This window comes from Carcharodon carcharias, chromosome 25 (assembly GCF_017639515.1).
Source record: "Carcharodon carcharias isolate sCarCar2 chromosome 25, sCarCar2.pri, whole genome shotgun sequence".
NCBI lineage: Eukaryota > Metazoa > Chordata > Chondrichthyes > Lamniformes > Lamnidae > Carcharodon > Carcharodon carcharias.
The window spans coordinates 20,747,067-20,766,863 of NC_054491.1; the positions used below are offsets into that span (position 1 = coordinate 20,747,067).

Genomic DNA, 19,797 nt, shown 5'->3' on the forward strand with positions numbered 1-19,797 from the left:
TCTACAGAGAGCTGGCACAGGCTGGATGGACAAAATGGCCTCCTTCTGTGTCATAATGACTTTATGACTACAAGTTCTTTATTTTTTTTTAACAACTTTTGCAGGTGGAATTAATTACCCTATTTGACCTACGCATCTCACCTTCCTGTCAGCCGTGGTTTTATGAGTGGCAGTCTGGCCTCTGAGTCTGAAGGTTGTGGGTTCAAGTTCCACTCCAGAGACCTGAACACAAAATCTAGGCAGACAGTCCCAGTGTAATACTGAGTCAAGTAAAGGATCCCATGGCACTGTTTTGAAGAAGAGCAGGGGAGATCTGAAAGGTCTGAAGGTGGATAAATCACCTGGTCCAGATGGATTATACCCCAGAGTTCTGAAGGAAATAGCTGAAGAGATAGCGGGGCGTTAGTGGTGATCTTTCAGGAATCACTGGAGTCAGGGAGGGTCCCAGAGGACTGGAAAATCGCTAATGTAACCCCGCCTGTTTAAGAAGGGAGTGAGGCAAAAGACGGGAAATTACAGGCCGATTAGCCTGACCTTGGTCGTTGGCAAGATTTTAGAGTCCATTATTAAGGATGAGATTTCAGAATACTTGGAAGTGCATGGTAAAATAGGGCAAAGTCAGCATGGTTTCATCAAGGGGAGGTCATGCCTGACAAATCTGTTAGAATTCTTTGAGGAGGTAACGAGTAGGTTAGACAAAGGAGAGCCAATGGATGTTATCTACTTGGACTTCCAGAAGGCCTTTGACAAGGTGCTGCACAAGAGGCTGCTCAGTAAGATAAAAGCCCATGGTGTTAGAGGCAAGGTATTAGCATGGATAGAAGATTGGCTGTCTGGCAGGAGTCAGAGAGTGGGGATATGTGGGTCCTTCTCAGGATGGCGGCCGGTGACTAGTGGAGTTCCGCAGGGGTCAGTGTTGGGACCACAACTTTTCACTTTATACATTAATGACCTAGATGAAGGAACTGAGGGCATCCTGGCTAAGTTTGCAGATGATACAAAGATAGGTGGAGGGACAGGTAGTCTTGAGGCGGCGGGGAGGATGCAGAAGGATTTGGACAGGTTAGGAGAATGGGCAAAGAAGTGGCAGATGGAATACAATTTCTGCTCCTATGTCTTATGATCTCCCCCCCACCGGTTTCCTGGTCAATATTTTATCCCTCAATCAACATAATTAAAAACAGATTATCTTGTCACTTGGCATGCAGGAGTGGGTGGGAAGCCGACTGTCACTCGCGATCGCCAGCGCACCACGATTTCACGCTGGCGGGCCAAATAAGGACTGCCCAGTGTGATATGCGAGTGGCAGCGCTCAGCACTGCCTGTGTGCGCGCGGCGGGGGGGGGGATGGTGAGCAGGCCTAGTGCAAACTTCACGCATGCGCACGAGAGACCGCTGAATAATCTCCCTGAGACATGGAGCTGCCTCAGTAAGATGAAAAGATATTTTAAAAAATAATAAAGAGCAGAAAAATGAAATGAAACATGTCCGCACTCATGTGAGTCTATCACATGAACAGGGACATGTTGTTAATTAAAAAATAAAGTTTTGATTTTATTTGTACTTGCTCATCCTGCCCTTGGATGACGTGCAAAAAAAATGCAAAGGCTGCTTGGCCTTTTCCTGCTCCCAACCATTAGGTTGAACGGGCAGTGAAAAGTTAATGTCAATTGATAACTTAATAGCCTTAATATACCTTCTAATTGTTGGGGGTCCCTCTACCAGCTCTGACATGCGCCCGCCGACTGAGCTATTGTGTGACTGCGTGTTGACGTTGGCACATTCAGCCGACGTCATCGCGCGCCCACCTGCCGAGCTAAAAATTCTGGCCATTATCACATTGCTGTTTGTGGGAGCCTGCTGTGCACAAAGCAGCTGCTGTGTTTCCTACAATACTGCACTTCAACTACTTCATTGGCTGTAAAGCACTTAGAGGTGCTCTGAGGTGATGAAAGTCCATATAAATGTAAGTCTTTAATTTATCCTTCCTCACAGATGTGGAAGTATAACCATGTCCTTTAGCTCTGAAGTATGATTCCTCCATTTAATTCCTATCTGCTCCTGAAGGTGCTGGCTCATATTTGCATAAAGGTCTCTGAAAACTGGGAGCCTTCATGTGCTGACATCAAATGTCTGACAGCCTTGGTAGTGAAGCTAACAGCTGGGGAGGGTCCTCACTCCCGATTGCTATCCAATGACCCCGGTCTTCACTGAATACTCTGCAACCCTCCAACTCTCTGTACTCCAATTCTAGTCTTTTGCACATCCTCCATTTCCATTGCTCCACCCTCAGTGGCAGTGCCTTCAGCTGGCTGCCTGCTAAACTCTGGGACTCCCTTCCTTAACCTCTCTGCCTCTCTCTCCTTATTCAAGGCGCCCTGAAAATCAACCTCTTTGACCCCTTATATGGCTTGGAGTCAAATTTTGTTAGGTTATGTTCTTACGGACACCTTGGGACGTTTTATGACATTAAAGGTGCAATGTCAGTGGTTGTTGCTTTGCTTTTCTATTGAAGTCAAAGATGGGGTGTAAACAAGCTGCTGATTCGCTACCGACCAAGAGCAATTTCACCCCTCAGTGTATTTCAGCTGGCTGAGGGCTCGTTGGCCGAGGATTATTTCATTTTAAAACCAAACGTGTCATAAAGTTGTTTTGACATAAAACAGAGACAAGGCCTTGAAGACCAGAGTGCAAGGGTGACACACAACATGGAGAACTGTGAGTTGTTATACGTACATTGATTCTATGCAGGTTCAAATATCCCTTCTGAGAACAATGAAGAAAATAGCCCAGCAACAGGAAAAAGGAAAGAAAAGCAGAAAAATAAATAAGCCTTTGGAAAGGCAGGTTAGTGTTCGGGTTCATATTGAGCAGAGCCCAAAGCTGTAAATTCAAAAAGTATTAAGGGGGTCATTTTAACCAAACCTCCTGGCTGGGAATGGGACAGCTTTGGGTTCAGCTGGCCATTTTATACTCTGTCCGATTTTATGCTCCCCTCCCTTCTCCCTGGCATGGGTTGGGTTGGGTTAAAATGACTCCCCGAATCAATGGACATTCATTCACTGTCTGAACATTGAAGAGAGTTAAATTGATTCGCCACCTCTCTTAGCCATCACTACAAGGCACCATTGCTGTAAGCAAAGGCGGAGATCTCCTGTTCGCTGGGCAATTAAATCATAAACATGTTCATTAACAAAGAGGTTCAAGGTGTCGTCTGTGGCTCAGTGGGTCACACTTGCTTCTGAGACAGAGGGTTGTGGGTTCGAGTCCACAAAATCCAGACTGGCACTCCCAATGCCAGTGTTGAGGGTGTGCTGCATTGTTAGCGGTGCTGTCCTTTGTTTGTCAACATAGATTCATAGTCAGAGAGCCATAGGGGTCTACAGCACAGGAAAGGCCCTTCGGTCCATCGAGTCTGCGCCAGTCAATCAAGTACCTAACTATTCTAACCCCATTTTCCAGCACCAGGCCCATAGCCTTGTATGCCATGGCATCGCAAGTGCACATCCAAATACTTCTTAAGAAGGTTTCTGCCTCTACCACCTTTTCAAGCAGTGAGTTCCAGATTCCCACCACCCTCTGGGTGAAAAAATTCTTCCTCATCCCCTCTAAACCTCCTGCCCCTTACTTTAAATCTATGCCTCTTGGTTATTGATCCCTCCACCAAGGGAAAAGTTCCTTCCTGTCTACCCTATCTATGCCCCTCATAATTTTAAACACCTCAATCATGTCCCCCCTCAATCTCCTCTGCTCCAGTCTATCCAATCTCTCCTCATAACTAAAACTCTCTAACACAGGCAACATTCTGGCAAATCTCCTCTGCACCCTCTCTAGTGTAATCACATCCTTCCTATAATGCGGATTCCAGAACTGCACGTAATACTCTAGCTGTGTCCTAACCAACGTTTTATACAGTTCCAGCATAACCTCCCTGCTCTTATATTCTATGCCTCAACTAATAAAGGCAAGTATCCCACATGCCTTCTTAACCACCTTATCTACCTGTCCCACTATCTTAAGGGACTGGTGGACATGCATGCCAAGGTCCCTCTGGTCCTCAGTACTTCCCAAGGCTCGACCATTCATCGTGTATTCCTGTGCCTTGTTTGTCCTGCCAAAGTGCATCATCTCACACTTATCCAGATTATATTCCATTTGCCACTGATCTGCCCATCTATATCCTCCTAAAATCTAAGGCTTATCCTCCTCACTATTTACTACCCTACCAATTTTCCTGTCATCCGCGAACTTACTGATAAACCCTCCTACATTCATGTCTAAATCGTTTATATATACCACAATCAGCAAGGGATCCAACACCGATCCCTGTGGAACCCCACTGGACACAATCATCCATTCACAAAAACACCCCTTGACCATCACCCTCTGCTTCCTGCCACTCAGCCAATTCGGGATCCAGTTTGTCAAATTGCTTTGGATCCCACGGGCTCTTACCTTCGTTATCAGTCTCCCATGTGGGACCTTATCAAAAGCCTTGCTGAAGTCCATGAAGTCTAGGTCAAATGCATTTCCCTCATCTACACACCTGGTCACCTCTTTGAAAAATTCAATCAAATAGGTCAGACATGACCTCCCCTTAACAAAACCATGTTGACTGTCCTTGATTAATCCCTGCCTCTCCAAGTGTAGATTCATTTTGTCCCTCAGAATTGCTTCCAATAGTTTCCCCACCACTGAGGTTAAACTGACTGCCCTGGTTTATCCCTTCCTCCCTTCTTGAATAACAATACCACACTGGCTGTCCTCCAGTCCTCTGCACCTCTCCTGTGGCCAGAGAGATATTGAAAATTATTGCCAACACCCCTGCTATCTCCTCCCTTGCCTCACTCAACAGCCTGGAATATATTTCATCCGGGCCTGGAGATTTATCTACTTTTAAGCCTGCCAGACCACTTAGAACCTCCTCCCTTTCTGTGCTAATTTCTTTAATTATATCACAGTCCTTCTGCCTGATTTCCATACCCATGTCGTCCCTCTTCCTTATGAACACCGACACAAAGTATTCATTTAGAACCCTGCCTATGTCTTCCGGCTCTACACACAAATTACCACTATGGCCCTTAATGGGCCTTACTCTTTTCCCTAGTTATCCTCTTACTCTTAATGTTCTTGTAAAATAACTTTGGATTTTCCTTTATTTTATCTGCAAATGTTTTTTCATGCCCCCTTTTTGCTCTCCTAGTTTCCTTTTTAAGATCCCGCCCTACACATTCTATACTCCTCTCGGGCTTCCACTGTTTTGAGCCCTCAGTATCTGCCATAAGCCTCCCTTTTTCTTTTCATCTAATCCTGTATATCCCTTGATACATCCAAGGTTCTCTGGATTTTTTGGTCCCACCCTTTATCTTTACTGGAATATGTTGACCCTGTACTCTCCCCTATTTCCTTCTTGAATGAGTCCCACTGCTCTGACACAGATTTACCTAAAAGTAGCTGCTCCCAGTCCACTCTGGCCAAATCACATCTGATCTTATTAAAATTGGCCTTCCCCCAATTTAGAACTCTGATTTCTGGTCCTTCCTTGTCCTTTTCCAGAACAACCTTGAATCTAACGGAGTTATGAACAGTAACTACACTTTAGCTGCAAAACATTTTAGGATGTCCTGAAAGTACGAAAGGACCTACATCGATGGAAGTTCTTACTACATGATTTTGCTAAATTCCTTACCTAAAACATTGCTGTTGCAATGATACCAACTCAGATCATAGCTTCTCCCAGGTTTCCAACTTTCACTCCCCACTTACTCTTAGATTCTGAGGAGGTGGGTTAACGAACTCATGATATCTCAAATCCAACATTGGTTAGGGATCAACAGGCAACTGAAGGGGTTAACAGTTCCCTAACATCCTGAATCTCAAAGCCACAACCATATGCAAAAGAAAGACACGTGAACTTTCTAAACTCGAGCTACGTCAAAGATTTTCCACTGAAGAGAGAAATGTGATGTAATAAGCCTTTTATAGAATGAAGCCCTGTTATTACAGCCTGCCACAGGCCCAATACACTGATTGATTGGAGCTTGATTTTCTGAGCAGAGAAGAGAGCTGCAAATAGAACCAGTGGTGGGAGAAAAAGATGATGAATATAATATAAATACTGACATTGCGACATTAAAACTCCTGAATGCACTTCACCCACCAAATTATTTTTGGAATGCAGTGACTGTTCTGTGGCAGCCACACTTGGTCTGTAATGCCCTGCAAACATCCATACTGGGGTCAGTCAAGGCTGGATTGGGAAAGACACTGGAAAAACTCCTGGTCTGTTTTTGATTACTTCAATGATACAACACAAAAGGAGGCTGAAATAAAAACAGAAAATGCTGGAAAAACTCAGCAGGTCTGACAGCATCTGTGGAGAGAGAAACAGAGTTAACGTTTCGAATCCATATGACCCTTCTTCAGAGCCCAGATTTGGCGTCTGGAGGCTATTTGGCCCATCGTACCTGTGCCAGCTCTTTGAAAAGGCTATCCAATTAGACCTATTCTCCCCACTCTTTTCCCCATAGCTTTGTATTTTTTTTCTTTTCAAGAATTTATCCAATTTCCTTTTGAATCAGCTTCCACCACCCTTCACAGGCAATATATTCTAAATCATAACTTGCCACATGAAAAAAATTCTCCTCATCTCTCCCTCTTTTTTTTTGCCAATTACCTTCAATCTGTCTTCCCTGATTAATGACCCTGGTGCTACTAGAAACTGTTTCTCTTTATTTATCCCATCAAAATCCTTCACAATTTTGAAGATCTCTATTAAATCTCCCATTAAGCTTCTCTGCTCTAAAAAGATCAATCCCAGCTTCTCCACATAGCTGCACTCCCTTATTCTTGGTATTATTCTAATAATACTTTTTTTTTTAAAAAACCCTCTCCACGGTTCTTTTGCTGATTATCTTGGCATGGGATCTTCACCATCCAGCTGAAGAAGCAGGCAAAATCTTAGTTTAACCTCCCGTCTTCTGACAATGCAGCATTCCCTTGCACAGTACTGCAGAAATCAGGTGCTCAAAGCCCTGTTGTGGGACTTGAACCCACAACCACCTGACCCAGAAGAGAGAGTGTTGTCAAGCTAGAGAGAGCAGTGGACAGTGTGAGAGAGGGATGCAGGGTCTGCAGCTCCACTGTTACTAGTTCCAGAGTAGCGTTAGCTTCTTACTCATTCTTACCTTTGAGGCACTTCTGAGATGGTCATAGTAAACCTCCTCGATGGCTTGAAAATAAATCACTCCCTTTAATTTACTTTCATGTTTATCTGTTGAAGAATTACATAATTTCAATTAATTTCCATTTTTTTTCCAGGAGTGTTTTCATTCTTGTCTCTTTCCCCAATTTACTTCCCAGCTTTGCTGACAGGCCAGGCAGGGCCAGGGAAACGCTCTAGTCCCTCACACAATCACCCAACCTTCCCACATGAGTCTGGGCAGTAACTGTTGGCTGGACAATGGGGAGGAGAGGAAAGGGCCATCATTGCTGACCCTTGGTGTCTACACTTGTGCAAGGAGCAACTGGACAGCGATCAGGGGAGATGGTGGCATAGTGGCAATATCACTGGACGAGTAACCCAGAGCCCAAACCAATGCTCCTGGGGACATGGGTTCAAATCCTGCCACAACAGCTAAAGGAATTTGAATTCAATTAATAAAAATTGCAAGCTAGTCTTGGTAATGGCATCTAATCAACTGACAACCTATCTAGTTCATTAATGCTCTTTAGGGAAGGAAATCTGCTGTCCTTACCTGTTCTGACCTACATATGACTCCAGATCCACAGCCCTCTGAAATGGCTGAGCAAGCCACTCAGTTCAAGGGCAATTAGGGATGGGCAACAAATGCTGACCTTGCCAGTGATGCCCACATTTCCTGAAAAAAATAAGAGCTGACTGCATGGCTGAATTTGACTAACTCAACACAGCTTGAGGAGTTATACCATGGACTTTCCAGACTGTAAGACTTAACATTAAACTACCTTTATTCAGCTATTTTCCCTCACCCCTGCCTAGTTTCCTTAATATTTGGAATGTTTATAAGTGCAGGGCCTGAGTTTCAGCCTGACACATGGCATAAAGATCTCCTCACTCCACAGCACCAGGGGGCCTGTCTATGTGAGTTCACTCGCTGAGTGCTGTGAATCCAGACTGACCTGGCCTTTTCGAGGATTGCAGATTAATCCTCAGGGCACTGCACTGCTGCAAGAAAAACCCAGGAGGAAAATCATAGGTGACGTTAACAAAAAAAAAACTTGTGTTTATTTTTCCTTTTCTTTGAAAACGTTCATTGATCAATTAGAGAAATATTGGAGCTGGGTAGAAAACCTGTTTCACCTACGGTCACAGCTAATCCAATTGGCTAACAAAGAGCTTGTTCCCTTTCTGATTGGCTGTGGAAAGGCAATGTGTCTAGAAGATGGACCAATGGCGGGAGTGTGTGGGAATGCATTTTCCCATCTTGATTCTGTAATCCTTAACCTAATGCGACTCAATTGGTCTGAATACAAGCTCTGTCGAGACAAATAACTTCTTTTTAAAAAAGGAGGGAATCGCACAAAGCCAATGGAAAGAAAACCGATGGACAAGATTTCATTTTTAAAGCTTTTACTGTAAACAAACCAACTAAAATCAACATAATTCAAACATTAATTAACAGGCAAAAGATATTTCAAACAAAAAGATAAATTTTGCTTTAAATAGTCTACCCAACTCTTATGCCTCATGTAGTTATAAGCACTTGCATTTCTTCGGATATAAAAGTGGCCTCATATAATTTCCCAGTGTTTCAACTCGGCCTCCATCATGTAGGATCTCTCAATCCCCACTCAATTATTTGGGTCCTTGTGTCGCATTCACCAGCAACCATATTCCATCAAAAGTCCCCAGGCACGGTTAACACCGACAAGCTGCATGTCCATGATCTCTCTTTACTCGGGTCACGACAATCTTAATGGCACCGAATCCCCAGAGACTCCCTTTTATGACCCTTTGAACAGTTTCAGACAACTCTAAAATAGGAGCAGTGAGTCTTGTCTAATCCATAATCTTCTGCTGTCCCAGTCTTCAGCTCTCAGTCCATTCCAACTATATAACACATGCAGTAACACAGTCCCTCCTCTAATATCTTACTACTGCCAAACTGAAAACAAGCTGTGCTTGCTTCCTCTCACACAAATTCTGTGTTCTGAATTGACTGTGACCAGACAGGCTGGGATCTGACTGCGATTAGCTTTCTATTTACCCTCTGCTTTTTAGCTTTTCATTCTCATTGCAGACACAGGACACAATGGGCATTTCTTGGAACTAAACTGTCTGCTAGGAAGCCCATTTACACTCCTTTCAGAATACTTCCTAGTTTTGCATTGGAATTAAAGGGATGTCAAAAAGAAAATAAGGCTTTTCCCAAAGCACATGGGTCATCACAGACTCAGTCTTGAAAATTACAATTGACACATCCTCTTCTCTTCTCTGCACCCTCCTCAACCCACCCTGAACTTTTTACTGACTCTTTACTGGGGTTTCACAGTGTCAGGGGAGGGCTGATCATTTTCGCTTCCGTGAAAGAAATAAAAACATTGTTTCACAACCAAACAAAAAAAGTACAAAGGCCACTTACCCACATAATAAGACAACGTCCGTTTAATGCGATCGAAGACAAACCAACGTTTTCTCCAGGATTTGATTTTCCCGCCCATTTTCGTGAGGTAACCCTTGCACATCTTCTCAGAGATGGACACCTGGTAGCAGATTTCCAGGTTGTGCCCTGACGATTCAATGTGGGATCGCAGGTCAAAATCCTCCTTCCTGATTGGTAGATATCGGGTTAAAGGTCGTGCCTGGAAGGCAATGAGAACGAGTGAGTGGAATAACAGTCAAAACATCATTCAAGTCCTCAACGAGAAGGTTCCATCTTGGGACTAATCTACTATTGAAAAGATATACATTTCTTGTCTTCCTCCATTCTTCCCTACAGACATTGACTCTTAATAGAGTTATTAGAATAGAACACACAAGGCTTTTCAGCCTATCTAGTCTGTGCCAGCTCTTTCAGCTGGTCCCACTCCCTGGCTCTTTCCCTTTATCCCTGTAACTTCTCCTTCAGGTATTTATCCAATCCCCCTTTGAAAGTTATTATTGATTGCCTTTTCACCATCCTATCAGGCAGTGCATTCCAGATGCTAACAACGTGTATGCCTGTCAGTTCACCTGGGCTCCAGCTGCCTCAGATACTTCACCAAAGGGAACTCCTCTTCATGTTTTGAGACCAATCAGTGACCATTGGGTGATGGCCTGCACTCCTGCCCCGTTCTAACGTTAACATTCCAGCAGAAGGGACTATGGGTACCAGGCCTGGAATCCTGGCTGATCTTACCTGTCTCTAGGTCCAAGGCACTGAGAACGCTGAAGTAACACTGCCTGGCTAAGGTTAGCTAACTGCAAAAAATGTGGGGATTGAGCCCAGAACCTTGGGGTTTGGTGGCTCAAAGAAATAAAGACTTGCATTTATATAACTGTTTTCTCAACCTCAGGATGTTTCAAAGCAATTTACCGCGAATGAAGTATTTTTGTAATGTAGGAAACTTGGCAACCAAATTGTGCTTGTTGATTTCCTGCAAAAGTCATGCAATAATGTGCAGGAAATATGATGTTGATTGAGGGTTAAATATTGGCCACAACAATGGGGATTACTCCCCTGTTCGACTTGGAAATAGTGCCGTGGGATTTTTTAACATTCATCTGGGAGGGGTCTCAGTTTGACATCTCGTCTGAAAGATGGCGTCTCCAACTTTGGGATCTCCTGAGGTTGTGAAAGATGCTATATAAATGAAGAATCCTGTTTCGGAAACCATGAAGTAGGCTTTGTAGCCTTGAGTATGTTAACAGCGAGTGTTATTCACAACTCATAACTATATACATTTCTACAATAGAGGGTACAGGTTTGGAGCTGGCTTTATCCTAGATCTTTACCCAACTCTGTCCAAACCTAGACTGACCCTAACTCTGGATCATGTGCCTTCTTACATCACTGTGTGGGTGGTACTGTACTCAATCTCACATTAATCCTTCATGTACCAGTCCCTACCATGTCAATAAACACTGTTCTTTCTTTATTACATTAAGAGTACAAGATCAGTTTATTTGCTACTAGCAGCTTTACAATGTCCAGGTATGATGCAGGGTTTGTAAATATAGCCTCATAATCATAGGCTTCCTGCAGTTGACTTTAGGTGACTTTAACCCTGTCAAGTGCAGGTAGTGGTGATAGTGTGTTTTTGTTTTAAAGCTTCTCATTCTCCCAATCTGGTCACATTGGCCTAGTGGGTAGGTGACATGTTTGCTACAAGATTTTTACATTACAGTTTTATAATAAATCCCAACGTGGCTTTAGTGGAATCAGTCATTCCCTGACATTCCCTCCTTCTCTATTTCTGTAAGCTCCTCATACCACCCTCTGAAACTTCAGCTGGGGTGTCCCTCCAATTCTGGCCTCTTGCCTTCAGCTGCTTGGGCCCTATGCCCTGGAGTTTCCTCCCTAAATTTCTCTGCCTCTCTCTCGTCCGTTAAGTTGCTCCTTAAAATCTGCCTCTTTGACTGAGTTTTTGGTCACCTGTCTTAATATCTCCTCATCTGGCTTGGTGTCGAGCTTTATTTGCTAATATTCTTGGGACGTTTTACTACTTTAAAGGCGCTATATATACTCAAGTTATTGTTGTTTGCAGCTTGGCAGTGGTGCCAGTATCAAAAAGCCAATTAGCAAAGGTGGAGGTACAATATCACAACAGCTCTACACCATTGCCAAGGAGCCAGGAGTCTTTTCACTTGCTCTGCAATCTCATCAATAAAATAAGTTAATACAACCCAGGTACCTGTGAAAAATGTTTCTCCCGCATCTTGACCTCTTTATCGATTAACTGCTGCCGGTGATCGGTTTCGTCCTGTAGCCTCTTCTCCAGCTCCTCCCGCCTCTTGCGTTCTTCTTCAAAGGCCTGACGACGCATTTCCATCTCACGAGCCTGTGGGGAGGGAGAGGGGAACGGCATCAAAGTCAGAGGCCAGAAAACTGACCCAACTCACAAAGTCATCAGCAGCAGCAGCTTCTTTGAGACCCCTGACCTCCACATCCTAGAAGGACAAGGGCAGCAGACACACGGCAACACAGCCCCAGCTCCAAGTCACACACTTGGACATTTATCATCGTTTTCTTTACCATCGCTGGGTCCATATTTTGGAACTCCCTGCCTAACAGGACCGAGGGAATGTACAGGGCTCAGAAATGGGTTCAATTTGAGGGCACGAGAGTGATTTATCCTCACTGCATCTTTAAGAGACATTCCCTAAATTAGCAGCTGCCTGTTTAAGACAAGATGGGCAGACCCTCTTACAAACAAATGTTTGCACTTTTTGTGTGAGGACAGTTGCCTCTAAAACTCCAAATGATTATGTGTTTAATCACTATCTCTGCACTAACCTGTACAGAAGGTCAGAAATTGATAAGTACAAATATACAAAACATGTACTTCAATATACACACACATGCACTTATATGTATCTACACCACACACATATACACACCCGTATAAACAGATACCGCACACACACATACATATACACATACATAGATACCACACATACATATACACACTCATACATACAGATACCACACACACACATATACACACTCATACATAGATACCGCACACACACATATACACACTCATACATAGATACCGCACACACACATATACACACTCATACATAGATACCGCACACACACATATACACACTCATACATAGATACCGCACACACACATATACACACTCATACATAGATACCACACACACATATACACACTCATACATACAGATACCACACACACACATATACACACTCATACATAGATACCGCACACACACATACATATACACATACATAGATACCACACATACATATACACACTCATACATACAGATACCACACACACACATATACACACTCATACATACAGAGACCACACACACACATATACACACTCATACATAGATACCGCACACACACATACATATACACATACATAGATACCACACATACATATACACACTCATACATACAGATACCACACACACACATATACACACTCATACATAGATACCGCACACACACATACATATACACATACATACAGATACCACACACATACATATACACACTCATACATAGATACCGCACACACACATACATATACACATACATAGATACCACACATACATATACACACTCATACATACAGAGACCACACACACACATATACACACTCATACATAGATACCACACACACACATACATATACACATACATAGATACCACACACATACATATACACATACATAGATACCACACACATACATATACACATACATAGATACCACACATATACATATACACATACATAGATACCACACATACATATACACACTCATACATACAGATACCACACACACACATATACACACTCATACATAGATACCACACACACACACACATATACACATACATAGATACCACACATACATATACACACTCATACATACAGATACCACACACACACATATACACACTCATACATAGATACCACACACACACACACATATACACATACATAGATACCACACACATACATATACACACTCATACATAGATACCGCACACACACATACATATACACATACATAGATACCACACATACATATACACACTCATACATACATAGATACCACACATACATATACACACTCATACATACATAGATACCACACATACATATACACACTCATACATAGATAGATACCACACATACATATACACACTCATACATACATAGATACCACACATACATATACACACTCATACATACATAGATACCACACATACATATACACACTCATACATACATAGATACCACACATACATATACACACTCATACATAGATACCGCACACACACATACATATACACATACATAGATACCACACATACATATACACACTCATACATACAGATACCACACACACACATATACACACTCATACATACAGATACCACACACACACATATACACACTCATACATAGATACCGCACACACACATACATATACACATACATAGATACCACACATACATATACACACTCATACATACAGATACCACACACACACATATACACACTCATACATAGATACCGCACACACACATACATATACACATACATAGATACCACACATACATATACACACTCATACATACAGATACCACACACACACATATACACACTCATACATACAGATACCACACACACACATATACACACTCATACATAGATACCGCACACACACATACATATACACATACATAGATACCACACATACATATACACACTCATACATACAGATACCACACACACACATATACACACTCATACATACAGATACCACACACACACATATACACACTCATACATAGATACCACACACACACATACATATACACATAAATAGATACCACACATACATATACACACTCATACATACAGATACCACACACACACATATACACACTCATACATAGATACCGCACACACACATACATATACACATACATAGATACCACACATACATATACACACTCATACATACAGATACCACACACACACATATACACACTCATACATAGATACCGCACACACACATACATATACACATACATAGATACCACACATACATATACACACTCATACATACAGATACCACACACACACATATACACACTCATACATAGATACCGCACACACACATACATATACACATACATAGATACCACACATACATATACACACTCATACATACAGATACCACACACACACATATACACACTCATACATAGATACCGCACACACACATACATATACACATACATAGATACCACACATACATATACACACTCATACATACAGATACCACACACACACATATACACACTCATACATAGATACCGCACACACACATACATATACACATACATAGATACCACACATACATATACACACTCATACATACAGATACCACACACACACATATACACACTCATACATACAGATACCACACACACACATATACACACTCATACATAGATACCGCACACACACATACATATACACATACATAGATACCACACATACATATACACACTCATACATACAGATACCACACACACACATATACACACTCATACATAGATACCGCACACACACATACATATACACATACATAGATACCACACATACATATACACACTCATACATACAGATACCACACACACACATATACACACTCATACATAGATACCACACACACACATACATATACACATACATAGATACCACACATACATATACACACTCATACATACAGATACCACACACACACATATACACACTCATACATAGATACCGCACACACACATACATATACACATACATAGATACCACACATACATATACACACTCATACATACAGATACCACACACACACATATACACACTCATACATAGATACCGCACACACACATACATATACACATACATAGATACCACACATACATATACACACTCATACATACAGATACCACACACACACATATACACACTCATACATAGATACCACACACACACATACATATACACATACATAGATACCACACATACATATACACACTCATACATACAGATACCACACACACACATATACACACTCATACATAGATACCGCACACACACATACATATACACATACATAGATACCACACATACATATACACACTCATACATACAGATACCACACACACACATATACACACTCATACATAGATACCACACACACACACACACACATACACACTCATACATACAGATACCACACACACACATATACACACTCATACATACAGATACCACACACACACATATACACACTCATACATACAGATACCACACACACACATATACACACTCATACATACAGATACCACACACACACATATACACACTCATACATAGATACCGCACACACACATACATATACACATACATAGATACCACACATACATATACACACACTCATACATACAGATACCACACACACACACATATACACACTCATACATACAGATACCACACACACACACACATATACACACTCATACATACAGATACCACACACACAAACACACACATATACACACTCATACATACAGATACCACACACACACACATATACACACTCATACATACAGATACCACACACACACACACTCATACATATATACCCCACACACACACACATACATATATACCACACACACACACACACGTACATGCCATGCATACATACATAGCCAGCACTCCCTGAAACTTTGGAACTTCTGAATTTCAATTCTCAAAAACCCAAGAAGATCTGAACATTTTAATTTCTACTGGAATTTAAACAGGAAATGGTTGTGAAGTATTATTGAAGGCTCTGGGGCTGGCTGATCTAAAGCAGGAAGCAATGTGCTCGATTCCAATCTGCTGTTTCGTACTGTGTGCCAGGATGGTACATCACCCACAGTGCTGTGAACAAACATTGGCTAAAGCCTAGCCTGGGGTTAGTTTGTAACATGTTTATGGAACTGAAAGGTTAAATATTAACAAGCCTCAAGTAAAACTGCAGTTTAGAAGAGTCACACACCTCCTTCCACCCTACTTCATCTCACACTTCAACATATCCTTCCAATCCTTTCTCCCTCATGTACTTATCTAGCTTCCTCTCAAGTGAATCTGTTGTTAGTCTCAACTGTTCCCTGTGATAGTGAGTTCCACAATCACGCCACTCTCTGGGTGAAGAGCTTTCTCCTGAATTCCTTATCGAATTTATTAGTGACTGTCTTATATTTATGGCCCCTGGTTCTGGTCTCCCCCACAACTGGAAACGACTTCTCTACCTCTACCCTTATTGAACCCCTTCATAATTTTGAAGACCTCTATCAGTTAATTCCTAGCCTATTCTCTTTCAGAAAAAAGGAGCCCCCAGCCAGTTCAGTATTTCCTGATAGTTTTGACACCCAAGTTCTTGGTATTGTCCTTGTAGGCCATTTAGGACTGAGATGAGGTGAAACCTCTTCACTCAGAGGGTGGTGAACCTGTGGAATTCTCTACCACAGAAGGTCGGGAAGGCCAAGTCACTGAATATATTTAAGATGGAAATAGACAGATTTCTAGGCTCTAAAGATGTCAAGGGAGATGACGGGATAGTGGGAGTACGGCGTTGAGATAGAGGATCAGCCATGATCATATTGAATGACAGAGCAGGCTCGAAGGGCTGAATGACCTACTCCTGCTCCTATTTTCTTTGTTTCTATGTTTCCTGATGTGAACTTAAGCTTGAGTTTTCAAAGTAGGTTGTAGGAAGTGAAGACTGAGGTTGATGAAGAATTTTGCAGTCTTGAGATGCTGAGTGAATTGGAGAGGAGATGACTCAATGAGTAATTATCATGAATTTACAGGGAGGAGGAGTGAACAGGGCTGGTGGTTTCACCATCAGTGAAAGATATTTCTCCTGTATGGAGAGTCTGGTACACTGAGTCACAGTCCCAGGAGTAGTCAGTGGCCAGTTAGGACCAAGGTCAGGAGAAATTTCTTCACTCAGAGGATTGTGAATCTTTGGAATTCTCTACCCAAGGGGGCTGTGGATGCTCAGTTATTGGGTATATTCACAACTGAGGTTGTTAGATTTTTTTGGACTCTTATGGAGAAAATGGATATGGGGATAGAGTGAGAAGGTGGAGTTGAAGTAGAAGATCAGCCATGATCATATTGAACGGTGGAGCAGGCTTGGGGAGCTGAATGGCCTACTCCTGCTCCTATTTCTTATGCCCTTATGGGGGACATCAAAGCAGGTCAGCACCTGTATCATCAGCCAGTGGCATGGAGGGAATCAGCAGGGGAAGGAGGGGATAATCTAGAAGTAGCTTGGGGGTGGGTTGGCAGGAAATAGGCTCTTTGTTTTTCCAATGAAATCTAACTGGAGTAATGACATGTTTCACTTCCTGAACTTCCCACGAGTTGGCTCTCAGTTTTAGTGAAATCCCAAAGTACATACCCTTGTTTCCAAAAGTCGTGCCTTCTCAGCTTGTGCCTCCTTCAACATCTTTTCCATCTCCTCGATCTTAGAGACATCTACACCACTGGCACTTCCCAGGAAGAAGAAACAATCAGAAATTAAAACCGGGAAATGCCAACAAGACTCGTTTTAATAATCTACAAAATTTTCAAATTTCAGATTAAATACGGTTGCATTAATTATTTTAGAAAACAAGATCAAAATGAAAAAAAAAGACAAACTCAGGGATGAAATCAGGAAGCACTTCATCACACAAAGGGTATTGGAAATCTGAAACTCTCTCCCCTAAAGAATATCAGTTAAAGTGACCATGACTGACATAACATTGCAACTGGTTCACCAACATCCATTAGGGAGGGAAACTTGCCTTTTTTACCCACCCTGGGCCTCTATGAGACTCCAGTCCATGGTTGACTCCTAATTGTCCTCTGAAGCAGCTGAGCCATTTTTGAAACTGGGATGTCAAATAAAAATTACAAAATGAGATTGACAGTGTTTTCATTCATGGGAAGTGGGTGTCGCTGGCAAGGCCGGCATTTATTGCCCATCCTTAGTTGCCCCAAGGAGATGGTGGTGATGAGCCACCTTCTTAAGCCACTAGTTGAGTGTCTTGCTAGGCCACTTCAGGATGCTATTATGAGTCAACCATGTTGGTGTTGGACTGGAGTTATGCAAGGACAGCAGGTTCCCTCTACTAAAGATAAAAACAAAAAAACTGCAGATGCTGGAAATCCAAAACAAAAATAGAAACAGAATTACCTGGAAAAACTCAGCAGGTCTGGCAGCATCGGCGGAGAAGAAAAGAGAAAAGAAAAGAGTTCTGTCGAAGGGTCATGAGGACTCGAAACGTCAACTCTCTTCTTCTCCGCCAATGCTGCCAGACCTGCTGAGTTTTTCCAGGTAATTCTGTTTTTGTTTTTTGTTCCCTCTACTAAAGGATGTTTTGGATTTTTAAAAACCAAATTCAAATTCACAGGCTAGCATGGTGGGATTTCAACTCATCTTCCCATCGAAATCTTCTATATACGGCCTGGTTCTCGGTTGTATTATCCACCTCACATCTGTCAGTAGCACATGGTTTCTTTGTATTAACCTCTTATCTCTTTTGGCATCCAGGGAGCTCAGGATTTGTTTATATTTGAACTAGCTCTAAAGATAACACATTGTTAGGTTAGAATCTTGACTGCCAACCTTTAAATCATTAATTATTCTTACTCTGGATTGCTCCTTGTCCTTTTCCATAGCCAACCTTATGATACAATGATCACTATCCCCTAAATGTTCCCATACTGACACATGATCCACTTTGCCAACCTCATTCCAAAGAACCAAATCTGCCTCCTTTCTCAATGGAATGGAAACGTACTGCTGTAGAAAATTCTTCTGAACACACTCTGGAAGCTCTTGCCCACCTCTGCCCTTTATACTACCACTATCCCTATCTATATTCAGATAATTAATGTCCCCAATTATAACTGCTCTATTGTTCCTGCACTTCCATCACATAATTCAACTGTGAATTGATTCTAGGCTTTTGGGCTTCCACTGCCCAACTGGGAGCCTGTTCCAATTGTCTGAAA

The 19,797-nt window shown here is 42.1% G+C and overlaps 1 protein-coding gene across 8 annotated transcripts in view; it reads right to left on the minus strand.

The window, feature by feature from the left end:
* Positions 1 to 19,797, minus strand: part of LOC121269665 (pleckstrin homology-like domain family B member 1) — a 331,530-nt gene that overhangs the window by 1,318 nt on the left and 310,415 nt on the right. For 6 of the 8 annotated variants that reach the window (XM_041174450.1, XM_041174453.1, XM_041174456.1 and 3 more), the window contains 5 exons: positions 18,197 to 18,287; positions 11,875 to 12,021; positions 9,624 to 9,843; positions 7,188 to 7,273; positions 2,737 to 2,766 (listed from right to left, as the gene is read on the minus strand). In XM_041174450.1, the coding sequence (XP_041030384.1) occupies positions 2,737 to 2,766; positions 7,188 to 7,273; positions 9,624 to 9,843; positions 11,875 to 12,021; positions 18,197 to 18,287 (574 nt within the window). The remainder of the gene's footprint in view (positions 1 to 2,736; positions 2,767 to 7,187; positions 7,274 to 9,623; positions 9,844 to 11,874; positions 12,022 to 18,196; positions 18,288 to 19,797) is intronic. The other 2 variants (XM_041174451.1, XM_041174455.1) reach the window with 1 other exon arrangement.